At 40.9% G+C, this 14,036-nt stretch overlaps 1 protein-coding gene across 6 annotated transcripts in view; it reads left to right on the top strand.

Annotated features, from left to right (window-relative positions):
• UBR2 (ubiquitin protein ligase E3 component n-recognin 2) overlaps window positions 1-4,932 on the top strand; it is a 62,636-nt gene extending 57,704 nt beyond the window's left edge. For 3 of the 6 annotated variants that reach the window (XM_075412918.1, XM_075412916.1, XM_075412917.1), the window contains 2 exons: window positions 460-561; window positions 1,339-4,932. In XM_075412918.1, the coding sequence (XP_075269033.1) occupies window positions 460-561; window positions 1,339-1,480 (244 nt within the window). In that variant the 3' untranslated portion in view covers window positions 1,481-4,932. The remainder of the gene's footprint in view (window positions 1-459; window positions 562-1,338) is intronic. The other 3 variants (XR_012763081.1, XR_012763080.1, XR_012763079.1) reach the window with 3 other exon arrangements.
• Window positions 4,933-14,036: the final 9,104 nt, after the last annotated feature.

Genomic DNA, 14,036 nt, shown 5'->3' with positions numbered 1-14,036 from the left:
TTTCATCGTGTGTTTATTTCTACTCAAGTATCACAAAACAATGAAGGTAGATATCTTGATTTTGTTGTTGCTGCTGTTGTTGAAAACATAAACGTTCATTTCAGTTGTCTTCCTGCGTACAAGAAGAGGTTAGATAATGTCTATTTTTCCTTTGGCAAGGATTAGTGAGAAGTGAAGTTGTTTTATTTTCTTGTTGTGGTTGTGTCGAGTATTTTACACAGACTGCAAATAATACAACATGAAACTACATTGTTCTTAACTGCTGCCAAGGAATTATAACAGAAAGAGAATAAGACCTGTAGGTGTTTGGTTTTTTTAAAAAAAAAAACCTTAAAATCTGTACATGCAGATTACACAGAATGAAAGTAGATGAGAACTGGAAAAGCATTGTCTATGAAAATATAAGAAACTATTCACCTAAAAATCAATACCTAAAATCTTCTCTGTGTTTCTCTCTAGGGTACGAGAATGTCAGGTGCTATTTTTAGCTGGAAAAACGAAGGGCTGTTTTTATCCTCCTCCTTATCTTGATGACTATGGAGAGACAGACCAGGGACTCAGGTAAATATTTTTTAAAATAAATCTTTTTAAAGACAGGAATTCTAAAACAAACTGCTTCATAAAATACACTTTCTGTGTTACATTTTTATGTTAAATAAATAGGTAATATTATATTTTGACATTGGTGCTACATCTAATAGCTTCAGACATTTTAGTGCTAGTATGTATTTTTAGGTTAAAAATATTTAACGGGAAATCGTTCCCAGGTTACAAACAGTTGTCTTGAGACGTAAAAACCTAAATCTTTTTAACATCTGTGAAGGTGCCTAGAAACTAAGGCTGAAAATTTTATCTGTATATAGTGCATTTATTTGTATAACACGTTTTAATTTAATACCAAGTGAAAATACTGTGAGATTATTTTATTTAGTGTGGTAGTTCTTTGTCTTAACTCCTATCTGCTTTCTGGGAGAATAGTTTCGAGACTTGATATTGTTAATGTTTGCTACTTCTGAAACTGGTCAAAATCATAGCATATGAGCTGGCTCAGCGTGGAAAGATTGATGAAAACCTACATTCAAACTTCGGTGGACTGTACGTGAGACTCCGAAGGCTGGAGGGAACTGTTGAGCAGTAAGGGTGGGGGACCAGACAAGGTAGCGCTCCAGTCTGCTAATCAAAATATCTGTTGATTTGTTCTGACAAGAGGATAATGTTATAGTTGTCTAAATATTTTCATATTTTAAAGGGTTATCTAATATTTATTATGCCGCACCTAAGTGTTTGTGCTTAGTTGCAGTGTTTTATAATTCCTGATACGTATTATCTCCTTTTCAGACGTGGGAATCCCTTACATCTGTGCAAAGAACGATTTAAAAAGATTCAAAAACTCTGGCAGCAGCACAGTATCACAGAGGAAATTGGACATGCACAAGAAGCAAATCAAACACTAGTTGGCATTGATTGGCAGCATTTATAATGGTTATCTGCTGAAGACTGGAACTTTATTAAGATTTTTGTAACTCAGTAAGCTTTTCAAAGGAGGGATTAGGAGAAAAACAGTCTGAGGAGAAAAAACCAAACTCAGTAGTCCTGTTATTTAATCTTTCTTTTACAATGTATTTCATAAAGATGCCAGTTAACATTAATCAAGTAAACTTCTTTCTATGTAACCAAATTTTATCAGTCATTTAATTTGCACTGTGCTTCCTTCACAGAAATGTCTTGGGTTATAAACCTAGGCAAATGAACTTGAGTTTCTGATAAAAAAAGAAAAAAGAATGACTCTTTTTGGAAGTCTGATGATGATTTTTCTTATAAACTGCAAGAGAAAAAGACTGCTGAAACAAACTAAATAGAGCACAATTACGGATTGTGTTTTGCCCCTTGCTAGTAATCTGAGCCGTTTTATTTATTATTCTGCATTTTAATACTTAAGCTGTACATGCAATGGAATGAAGTAAGGAAGCAAATAATGTAGCAAATGAATGTTTATGTCTGCATCGGTGAATAATTCACTCTTTCACTTGGTGTATCCAAAACGATTTTGTCATTTGTACACTTGCAGCTTTCTTGCTTCCAGTTGTTTTTAACTAAAAAAAAAACTAACACTAGCTTTACAAGTAAAATAATTTAATTTAAAGCTTTTTCCAGAGCATTGCACTCCTTAGAATTTATGTAGTTTGTAATTTGGATTTAGCTGGGAAACCCTTTCACTTTCAATTATGTGGTTATTGGTATTCAAGGGTTGACATTGTGCTTTAGAAGATATTTTAAGACAACGACAATATGTAAGATATCATGAATGCTAATTTTATGTTGATTTGCAGAAGCACAGAGGATATTTTCTTCATTTTTGTTAACAGTCAACTTCAAAGGTGCAAATCCCATCTCCTTTCTGTTGCAGACAAACCGAATGGTTTCTTCTGGCTTTGAAGGGCCACGATCACAATGCCCACGTTTTTTCATCAATTTTTTTTTTTTTTCCTGTTGTCCCATCAAGTATATTTACTTTTGGCTTGATTTAAAGCTCTGTAAAGATGTTTGCATATAGTATATTTTATAAATATATTCTATAACTGCGCAGATTTGCACTTGATATGAGGGTGCCTGAAGGCAGTGAGTTTTCTAGCTGTATGTAATTTAGACCGCCAAGGTGTCTCTAAAAAGTGACATTATGCTTATTGATTTAAAATAAAATCCATTACCTTTCTCTCTCCTATCTTCTGACAAATTAGTAAAGTCTAAAATTACATAGTTCTGTTTCCTTAATAACTGGTAGTTCTGTTAGTTAAGTCTTACTTTCTGACTATGTCTGTAGCCCAGATAAGCAATCCCTTTACTGTCTGCAGTGTCTTCAGTTACACTTGGTCTGACTGAATTGTTTCTATTTTTACAGATTTAATGCTTCAGATAAATTTTGTATATTCATGGTGTCAAGGACAATTTTTCAAACATACAGTAACAGTATTGAGTGAAGATGTGAAATACGAAATAAACAAACTTGGCCAATGTTGATTCCCTTTCTTGAAAACATACAGACTGCTCTTCTTTCTTACTACATGTCATAGTTCTGATTGTTTATATATTGCTGTCACTTTTTACAGAGACATGCAGAAGTTACAGGAAAAAACAACATTAACGCTTCATCTCTGTCTTCCCCTACTTAGGCTGCTTGATATAACAACAATTTTCTGTGCATGGTACTTGAAAATCACACTTTTTTGGTGACATTACTATTCTTTTGCAGGGAGTCCTGCTTCTTAAGCTGTGTGCCACAGTTTCAAATGTGTAGCTGCACTGAAAAACTCTTTTCCTGTAAGCATAATATTAATAAGATAATGATACTGACAGATTTTGTCTGTGCAAAGCAAAATAATGTCAGCAAGAAGGATTTTTTTCCCTGGGATCAGAGTTGGAGACTGTAAGATTGAATAGGTTGGTAAAATTGTGACCACAAATAGTTGCGAAGTACACAATTTATCATTTTTTGCAAGTTTAGTCATTCTTTTCTCAAGACTTCTATTTTCTGGTTTGGTTTGCATGTATTTATGTTAATGTAGAAATATTTGTGTATATACATAACATTGCTTCAGTATCAGGGAAACAATATCTGTAATAAATTAGCTATAACTTTAATATTTGTGGATTACATGTACAATCTACAATGTTTTCTGTGTTTGAGGGGAGAAAAAAAAAGAACCAGCAGCAAACCACAAAATCCCCAAACCAGAAACTGCCACAACAGAAAACAAAACAAAGCTGAAACCTTGAAGTAATTCCTTCTGGTGTTGACATTAAATAAGTACTTTCTAAACGTTGGTTTTAGAATTTTGCTGAGCTTGTTCCTTCAAGTGTGTCACCTTGTTCATCACAAGCTAACAGAAATACCTGGATGTGCAACATCTGCAATTCCTTGGCTAAAAATGTAAGGCGATTATATGATTAGTGTCATTTGCTTCGGTCATCTAAATCTTTCTTGACCTCTACCAAAAAGTCTAATCGTCTTTTTAAAGGACTGTAAATTATATTTAATATAGGGATTGAGGGTTGAGAATTCCCATCAGTAATGTTTTTTTACTCTCTTCAGACTTCAGGGTAACACTTTGTACTCTCCCCCATCTGCCACAGGAGGCTCTTTCTTGCTCTGGTGGAAGTTCATAACCAAGATGAACACCTGATGCGTTCTGACTGGTGCTGAGAGCCAGTGCTCCCCACAGCTCTCTAAATACTTCATCTGTAATGTTACTGCGAATTTGTTGGCAGAGATGAAGTTTTCGTGGATTCTCAGCCTATTTACATCTTCAGCTCTCCCCCGGTTCCCTACAGCTTCCTTCCACGTCCCTCAAATTAGTTTTCATGCTGGTGACTGAGAAATTCAAATGCGCGTCTCCTTCCCACTGTGGCATTGGGAACAACCTGGACCATTGCCCACTGTATGGTGTTGCTACATTATATGGTTCACTTCATTTACTGGGACAGTGGACATTACAAGTGTGGCCGCACAGACCTTCTGTTCTGTCCTTTTATTTTGATGTGAAGCCTTACCAGCTCTAAGGCCCCAGCATCTTATTTAAATGACTTGGGTTTTTGTGTAGCAGCTCCATCATCGTAATCATTTTCTTTATGACCTGAATGTGTAGAGAAGCTGGATGCTCAACTTACTGTGAAAGTACCTTCAGCAAAAAATCCCAGCTGTTTTCCTTTCTGGAAGATTAAATGGCACAAGAGGAGTTGCATCTCAAACCTCTTCACGGTGAAGTCCTGTTATGATCAACTGAGTATGAAATCTGCCTCCCTTCTGCCCTGGACTACTCTCCTCTGCTCCTTTCTAGGAATTGCCTTTGGCAAGAAGTAGTGGTTCTATTTCCACTGTTGAAATGATTGATTATATAAGTTAAATATGGCAGTATTAAACAGTTTTGGCTTGAATATGAGTCTCTGGGGAATGCCGCTTGTAATTGGGTGGTTTCCAACTGTTTATTGCTGCTCTTTGAGCCTGAAAATCCAGCCAGGTTTCTGTCCACCTTGCAGTCTGTCGAGTCTGTCTCCCCAGATTGGTTATGAGGATGTTGTTGGAAGTCATGTTGAAAGCTTTTCAAAAGTAAGACATCTACTGTACAGAGAAAGTGGTTTACAGGAACTTTCGCTTACTAAGAAGCGAAAGAGGAACAGGGCTTTAAACTAAACCAGCAGTTGAATGATTTTGTGTATGACCAGGACAGGGAGGCGCTCACTGATAAAAGCAAGAAATAGTGGGTTGGTCTTTGTGGGGCTTCTATGGGTCTTCTGATCTTCGTATTTTTGTATTGCAATCTGCTCTGCGTTTGGTGAGCCAGGACTGTTACCTGGCCAGTCCTGCATCTTACTGGGAATGGAATGGTGCGCTCCGTACCTTAACTGGTGTTAAAGGGAAACTTTCTTAGGGAGGCATCCGCTTCTCTACCATTAGCTGTTCAGTTCCCACAGCCCTACTTGACCCTGCAGGGAGAAGGTTGGAGACTTCATGGCAACAACACTGGATGCAGTTAACTGTCAAGGCTTTCCTTCTGCAGAAACGATTCCAAGCACTCAAGGCATGACAACAGCCGGGAGGGAGCCTGCCAGCCGCAGCTCTGCATACACAGCTGGCATGTCACCGTCTGACTGTCCGCTTTCTCTGGGTAACTGGTTCACGTTCTACAGAACTGCCTCAGCATATCCTCACTGTAAAGGCATAGGGACAGGCACTTGGGACTACAAGAAAGGTTACTTACCAGTGATGGGAAGTCCTGCAGACAAGTTGTCTTTAGGGAAATGTCTATCCTTACCATGAATTTCTTCAATTTCCTTCTTATGGAATTTGAATGTTTAGAAGAATGGGAAGGAGTAGAGTTTGATTCTCCTTCGGGGCTATGTTCAAGTAAAGGTGGGAGGAGTCCCACAGTAAGAACACTGCAAATGGGTATTGTTGAGGCAAAGAAGTCTCCATTGTTTAGCGGCTGATGAAAGTCATGTGTGTGTGTATATGGCATATCCTAATCTCCAGTTGCTGGTAACTTCCAGTGACCATTAAGTGGCTTCACTGCATTGGAGTGTAGTTTCTTGGCTTGGGGAACCAGCAGTGACTGATGGAAGGGCACTGCTGTCAGCCTGGGATAGTGAAGTAGACTTGCCTGCTTGGCTGCTGGGACTGCAGTGAGAGCAGCTGCCGCGGGCAGCTCTAGAGCGTCGAGGCATGCCCAGAAGGAGCTGGAGCCTCCCTGCCTCTCCTTGTTGCCAGCCAGCAGTGCCCATGCCGTCTGAGGGTTTGCTGTTGTGGAAGTTGGAAGCACTGGGTAAGGGATGGAGAAGAACTCCATGTCGCATGCGGGGCTGGGGATCCCAGGCTTGACTGAGGCTCTTGACCAGTCAGTGCTTGCCCCTAGACCAGGCTCTGGGAGTTCCTCCACTGGAAAGCCCTCCGAGGCCTGACCCAAAGTCCCAGAGAGCTGTGCGCTTCAGACGGAGAGGCAGCTTCTTCCAGTAAGAGGGAGAAGGAGTTTTATTACTACCTATTTCATTCCAAGGCTAATAGTGGTCAGGAGAAATAGCGATTCCTGGCTCTGTTCTGGCAGAGGCAGCTCCGTGACTGGTTGCTAATTCAGGTGTGACTCTGGTGTAACTGTAGTTTTGTCAATGTTGTTATTTTTACTTCTACTGATGAATACATTTTTTGTTAAACATGTTACAGACTGATACAGGAGCAAGCTACAGTGAAATAGTTCAGGTATTGACAAAGCAGGGGCATGTGACACCTTGCGTGTGTGTTGTACTCCTCTGATCATGTAGGTAGGGTTTCGATGCTGTTTGGTACATCTTACCACCAGCTGGCCCTGGGAAGTGGCGAAGTATTTATGGTGATAGGTGGGAGCATCCTACTGAAACATCCTCTCGCTTCAGCTTGAGACCCTATGGAAGGGCATGGTGACTTCATCTTCTTTAACTTTGTAAGCTCCCTGTGTCTACCCTCACACTTACACCCACAGGCACCGAGACGTATGTTCAAGTGGTCTGACCAGGACTATGTGCCTCAGAGGACAGGAGCGGTGGCTGCCACGTCCTCCCTGCGTACCGCTTGGTTGGTGATGGTGAACTGGCTTTTGGAAAGGTCTTTTATACCCGTTGGGATTCAGCAGTAACTGTGGTGTCGTGTTTTCTCTCAGTATCCTACTTCTGCCAGCTTTCCCCGTCTCCTGGCATGCAGACATTAGATGCCCAAATCTTGTATCTTTGTGTCTTGATGTAGAGATCTGTCAAACTCTCTTCTCTTGGGGAAAAAAGAAAAGGGAGAGTGTGAGGCATTTCCTCAGCGCGCCAGGTGTAGGAGCTAAGAAATGGCAAGTACTGATCTTCGTCTCCATGACAGCAGTGATTAAATGCTACTTTTTCATCAGTTTGTGAATATGTATTTTCACCGTCTCTTTCCAGACAGCTGGAGCTCAGAGGTGGGAAGTTTTCCAGCTTGTCCTTTACGTGGGATCCTGGAAGGAAAGCCAGGCTGGCTTGTCAGCCCTGGGCAGGGTGGGATGGCTGAGCTCAGGTTAGCGATGGCATCTGTGCAGACCACTGCGGGATGTTTCAGTGACTTATAAAACCAAGGTGTTGATTTGAAATCAACCACATATTTGAGGAATAACGTGTGGAATGTATTTCTGTACAATGTGTGGAACGTAATTCTGTACTTACAGTACTCTAAACATGGGGGATGCTAAAGCGTATTAATAAATTGGAGAAAGGCTATATAAAAATAAAGAAGGCAAGCAGATCAGCAATATGTTCACTGATGTAATTTGCTGGTGTCTTCTAACCAGAGATGCCTGCATTAGAGAGGTAATGTTTGCTCCCCATAAAGACAGCTCCAACGAGCCTGTGTGTTCTTGCAATGATTATATTGGAATCTTTCAGAGTAAATGTGCAATTTGGCACAAAGTACACTAGAAGGAGGAAAAAAAATCTGCAGTAGTTCTTGGGCATCCATTTAATGCTGTTGAACCAGTCAGGCATCTCATCTGAGTATTTTAACTCTGTCCATGTCGAGCTTTGGTAATTCATAAAATGCTGTAGTAGATGAAAGCTTGGAAGATTGTGTGGACTCTGAAACAAAGTACTTTGTGTTGCATTTTCTTTTTCTGTATACTCCAATGTAGGCTTTAAGCTCTCCTCTATATTCACTATCAGCTTAAACAGGAAGGAGCTGAAAATAAGGAATTTTGAGTGTTTTTTTTATTTAATGGAGAGAGAAATGCTTTATGCTAGCAACACATGTGGCACTTGGAGCGCATAGGAGCACGGTGTTCAGCTTAGAGGCTGGGGGGTAACTGCTGTTAATACCAACGCATGCGAGATGTTTAACTAAAACAGGTTAGTGTGGGTAGCATTTCAAAGGGTTGGGCAGATGTGAAATAAGTTATGCAGGTGCTGAAAGGTGTCACGTCCACCTAAGGTTAGCCAACCCAAGAATCAACGTGGTCGCTTCATTGCACTGGAGCGTTCACACGTGCTCAGGGTGGGCAGCCCCGCTCCAGGCACAGCGAGTGAGCTGCGTGCCGTTGCCCAGGGCTGCAGTAGCAGTGACTGTAGTGAAAGGAGGACGGGGTTGTTTGCTGCTCTCTGAGCTTCAGGATCTGCTTGTGAGCCTTCACCAGTGACAGAGACCTAGCTGTGAAGCGTTTGAGGAGGGTACGTGGCTCTGGGAACGCGTACCTGCAGGAGCAGCACACCTGGCTGGGCACCAGCTGGCAAAGAGAGGAGAAAGTTGTGTTGTCCCAGTGGAGTTGGGGACATGCTGAGGTAGTGATTGTTTGAAATCTAGATACACCAATGTAAGTCTCTCCTGAACTAAATGCTTCCTGGAACGATTTTAATCCTTTTTTTAAACTAATCTCAAAAATAAACTGAAATATTTAGAAGTTAAAAAAAACCATAGACAAGTAGATAATAAATGTTATGTCCTAATTACACTAAATTCTGGAGTTAAAGCAAGAAATGCTGTCAGAATTTACTTAAAATATACCTACAGCAGCATTACAGAATTAATGTTACTTCTGTGCTTGATTAATTTATATAGTTAATGAAAGATTCATTCATATGAACTTGTGAATTCATCTCATCCTTGTTTGTAAAAACGAGGAAAGAAAAGCAATTCTTAAAAGGAAATCTTTAATTGGGGAGCAATCTCTGTCCTGTTTAGGTACGCAGACGCTGCTGCCTGGCTGGAGGGTGGGCTCGATGTGCCTCCAGCTGGGAGGGGCGGCAGTTCTTTGACGTTGCTGTTAAAGTCTGTATTGTTGCGTATTTCGAAGCGACTTCTATTCGTTTTGTGTTTTTTTTTTTTCTCAAGAATTACACTTAATTTTCACCCTCTTAACAAGAATGTCAGCCCGGGGAATCGTGTGCCTCGGACTCATTGCTTTCTATTTTGCTGGAGGGACGCAGCACCTTGGTCTCCTCCTTTCATCCCCCCCCCCCAGCTGGCATCGTGCCTTACTGAGTTTCATGTTCCTGAATCTCCCCATTTCTGATTTGCAGTGCTTGGCCCCATTTTGCCTGGGAGCATGACATAAAATGCTGGGGGCTTGGTTGCCTGGTGGAACGGTGTGACTTCATCAGGTGCCAGGCTGCAGACCTGCCCTTTGGTCCTTGGCTTGGTTGGGTTCCCGCACCACCCTTTGCTCTGGAAAAACTGGCTTGGAGAACACACTGTGGAAAAGCACCTCATCATGAACTTCATGGTGCCTCATGTTTATGGACTATCCTTATTTTTTGGTAGAAACAGGTTCTTTTTTAGTAGATGCAGGTAAGGCTTGTTCAGTGTGTGTTGCTTTAGAAGGGGCCGGTGGGATGGGAGGTGGGAGCCCTGCTCAGCCCTTCCTCCGGCACCACGTGCGAGGCGGAGGCTGCAAAATGGGGGTGCATTCCCCAGGGAACGGTGCTGTGGAGGTTGTGCCCACAAAGCTGAGCTCCAGGCCTCCTTTCCTCCAGCTTTCCCACCTCACAGATGTTCTTTGGATGGAAACTCAGTAACACCTGTGGAATGACACCCCATCAGCAAACACAGGTGCTCTGAGAGGTGCTGCACTACTTCGGTGTTTCAGTCAGTCACTGAACACTGTAGGTATGATATAATAAAAAAGAAGTTTCACATAGGCATTACTTCAGATTTGAGATCGCTGCGTTGCTGTTACCAGAAATAAATTTGCCTAAGCCTTTGTCTCCCCGCAGGGGGCTTTTATCCAATGGCGCCATTCTATTTTTCTGGTCTTATCTCTTAATTAACTAATCTCTAATAATACTCTTTCTTTTTTTTTAATAAGCATTTGTGATCTGTCCCCATTTTACATTGATTGTGGTAAGAGCAGTGTTTGTTTTTATTTTACAAAACAAACAAGTCAGGTGGAAATAAGTAACTGTTTTGTGGGGATCCCTTTTTCTTTGCATCAGCCTTGAAAATCTTCCCTGGCCATTAGCTGGAAGCGCACGGTGCCTACGAGCCCGATATAGCATTCCCATGCTCTTTGCTAAGCTGCACACATGCATTGGGCTGGTATTATAAAATGCCCAATCTCATGTAATGCATGGAGGCTAATCTTGTCAATTGTATTAAGGCTACTTAGGAATTAATAGTTTTAAGGCAGCTGTTTATATTTCCTCCTCTAAAGCACTTTAGTGAGTGTTCTGTGTCCCTTCAAATAAATGTCACCTATAAAATAGCGCACTTTTTGTTGTTTGTTTTAAAATAAATTACGTTTCATAAAAGTTGGCACCTCAAAGCCTTGGGCTGGCTCTCAGATCTGGGTACTTGGATTTAAGCTGGTAATCCATATGGAGGTGCCTAAAAAGAAGTGGCCTGGTTTGTATGAATTGAGCTCACATCCTTCTGAAGTTTATTAGTTTGAAAATCAGGGCATGGCTCTGGGAGTTGGGGGATTGCTGCAGGCAGCTTTGACTACGTGAGTTTTGCTACTTAAATTTAAAATAACACCAATGCTTTCTTTTGAATGTCTCTTGCAAGTTAGATTTAAATCAAAGATCCTGAGGATGTTGGTGGTTTCACTTGTTGAGCACTTCTAGAAGCAAAGGCCAGAGAATACGGTGTAACTCCTATGTACTACAAGAGGATACTACTGAAACGGTCCAGCAAATTCTGCTCCTAGAGTGATTTAGGGGTCTGTTTGCATATTCTGAGCTTGGCTGGGCACGTGAGAAGGGGAAGGTTTGCTTTCCCTCCGAGCATTCTATAGAGGGGGGAAAAGCTTTCTACCTGCAGAAACACATAAAATGGGTCCAAAAAATGAATTCAGAAGCAAGAAGTCAACAGTAATGCAAATTAAAGAAATCTGTATTAAATTTTATATATTTAAACATTTTCTTTAAAGAGGTCTTTACTTGCAATATCATTTTTAATACCTAATTTTACATTTGCAGGCAGCAGAGATATCTTTATCTAGAACAGCATTTGCGATGTCACAAGAAAGTATATTTAAGATTGGACGAATGATATATTACATGTAATATTTTACAAAACAGTCATGTTACAATCTTGTAGTAATCATGTCACAAAGATCTTCATTAACCAGGAGGCTTTATTTTAGACAACATTAGCATATACACTATTTGTTCTTATTTGTATGAAATCCCAGTTCCAGTAGTATTCTCTGTAAACCAGTCTCAGATGGTCCCTCTACCTGTCTAATACCCTGAGACCCTTGCTCTGGGAACTGGCTTCTCCAGTGTGGCGTTGAAAGAATAACCTGACAATTTGTCATGTTATTCTAGCAATAGACAGAAAAAAAAGAGACCACAAATAATTGGAGGGTCCTGTCTAAAGCAATGGCCTAAGCCAGATTTCTAGGGCAGCAGTAAATGTCGATCTTTTTGGGTACTTGACTGGACATCTGATTTTTCAATATAGATCACAGCACAGCTGAAGCCTCACAAGGAAAAACTGTAATTAATCCTTGTAATGCAGCTCCTATCCATAAGTGACTCCTCTGAAAAGCTCTTCTCTATGTGGCTGCATCATGTGCCATCCACAATCCTGTTCTTCTCTAATGGACCAGCTGAGAGGAGCAGCCGGTCGTAGCGATGTCTTACTGAGAAGGAAGGAGTTGGTCCGGCTTCTACAGTTCTGCCATGCAGAGTGTCGCTCAGCAAAGCAATAGATGATAGGCTGTGGTGAATAGCAAGTTGGCTTTTATGTTAGTTGCCCTTCTTCTAGTCAGTCTTACACACAAAAGAACAGAGTTGACTTTTTAATTTGTTGTTGTAACTAGATTAATTATTGTAAGTAAACTTAAAAGCTTTGACCAGCTTTGAAGAAGTGAAAGGATGCCACAAATACCTGTCAAAATCAAACCTTGCACGCAGATGGCCTGAAACAGCCTGGCCACCGAGATACAGACTATGGCTTGATGCACGGGCACGTCCCTACCCATCCTGCTGTGGACTGGTCTGTCCATCCTAGAAGGAGTTTGAACAGAAGCTGGAGGAGCTGAGTGCTGCTGGGGCAAGTGCACAAGTGATGAAGAATGAAAACTAGTGGGCTGTGCAATGCTTAGGCAGCTGCAAGCACGGCTTTGTTTGAAAACCGGCCACCGGCCGGGTGGGGGGGACCCGCTGAGAAAACTCTCCCAGGTACACTGCGGAGAAGGAGAGGTTTTGCACAGCCAGGGTGAAAACAAGCGTGGTGCCTGGCTCGTAGCTGAGGGGCACAGAGTCTACGATTGTTTGTGCAGGGGTTGGGGTTTGCTGTCTCGGGTTTCTCTCCCTTTAGCTGAGTTTATCTGGAAGCTGTAGATAAACTCAAGATGATGCTCTGTTCCCTTACTAGAGGCCACACGCCACAGCAAACATTTCTTATTCCAACTTTGTATACAAGAACAGGGTCTTCCAGCTATGACCGTATGTTTGGAGAGATGCAGCATATGCAAAATGTGCCTTCACTTTGACTTAAAAGATACCATGAAGGGTACCCTATCACTGGCAAGGAAAAAAAAACTTGCAAAAAGTTGCATACCGGGGACCGATTTAAGCTTACTTTCCCTGGTCTCAAAGTTTGAGGCTTGAAGCAGTTGCGGATGAATGGTATCCATTTGCTAGGGCCCTGGAAAACATTCAAAGTGTAAGTTCTATGTAGTCTTTTATTGTTTTCCCCCCTTCTTTTAAAAATACTTTGGCTTGAATGTTCTGGAGCAAGCTATGAGATCACATACTTTTTAAAATGTCCAGAATAACCATCACATGCTCATAGCACTGATTCCACTCACTACGAGAGGAATCTTCTAAGCTTCTGCTTGTTTAAATACAAGGTGAAGCATAAGCCTATGATACGCTCTTTCAGGATCTACTGGCTGGGAAAAAAACCCAGAGAAACAAAACCCAAATCTTACCGTAGCGTTGCTTTCATGATATTTGTGCTGTTTCATTAAATTACAGTTTTTGCTTAGTGCGTAAAGTCCCAGCATAAGTTTGCATTTTGTTCTATGCACATCTCAAGAATACAGCAGAAAATACCATTGCTTAGCACAGAAACAAAAATCACATTATATGAGAGCTTTGTCAAAATACTTGTATACTAAGTTATATACACTTCTGGAAATCCTTCTTTCTCTGACTTCTAGCATGTTACTCCCCAGAAAACCAATCTGTTTGTCTTTAAAAGTTGAAGTACATAAAGTATGCTGATAAAACAACCTGAGCAAAAAAATACTAACTTTTCAAATTCCATTTTTAGTTTCAAAATAAGATGGAATGGATCACTGTGTGATGCCAGCGAATTTTTTTTTTTTTTTTTTTTTTTTTTTTTTAAACTAACTGTCCCTGATAAGGGAACATGTGAATATTGCAAGTCCTAGTGGGGTCACTTCCGCCAGAAGTTATGAATACAATGTACTTACATTGTGGATAAATGTGTTACCCCAAGGTGCACTATGTTGTATACTCCCATGTACAAAAAAAAACATGTGTAGAAATGTGTATTCTGATGGTTGATACATAGCTTTTAAAATGTAGATATT

Source organism: Opisthocomus hoazin, chromosome 2, assembly GCF_030867145.1.
Source record: "Opisthocomus hoazin isolate bOpiHoa1 chromosome 2, bOpiHoa1.hap1, whole genome shotgun sequence".
In the NCBI taxonomy this organism is placed as follows: domain Eukaryota; kingdom Metazoa; phylum Chordata; class Aves; order Opisthocomiformes; family Opisthocomidae; genus Opisthocomus; species Opisthocomus hoazin.
This window is presented reverse-complemented; position numbering and strand designations above follow the sequence as displayed.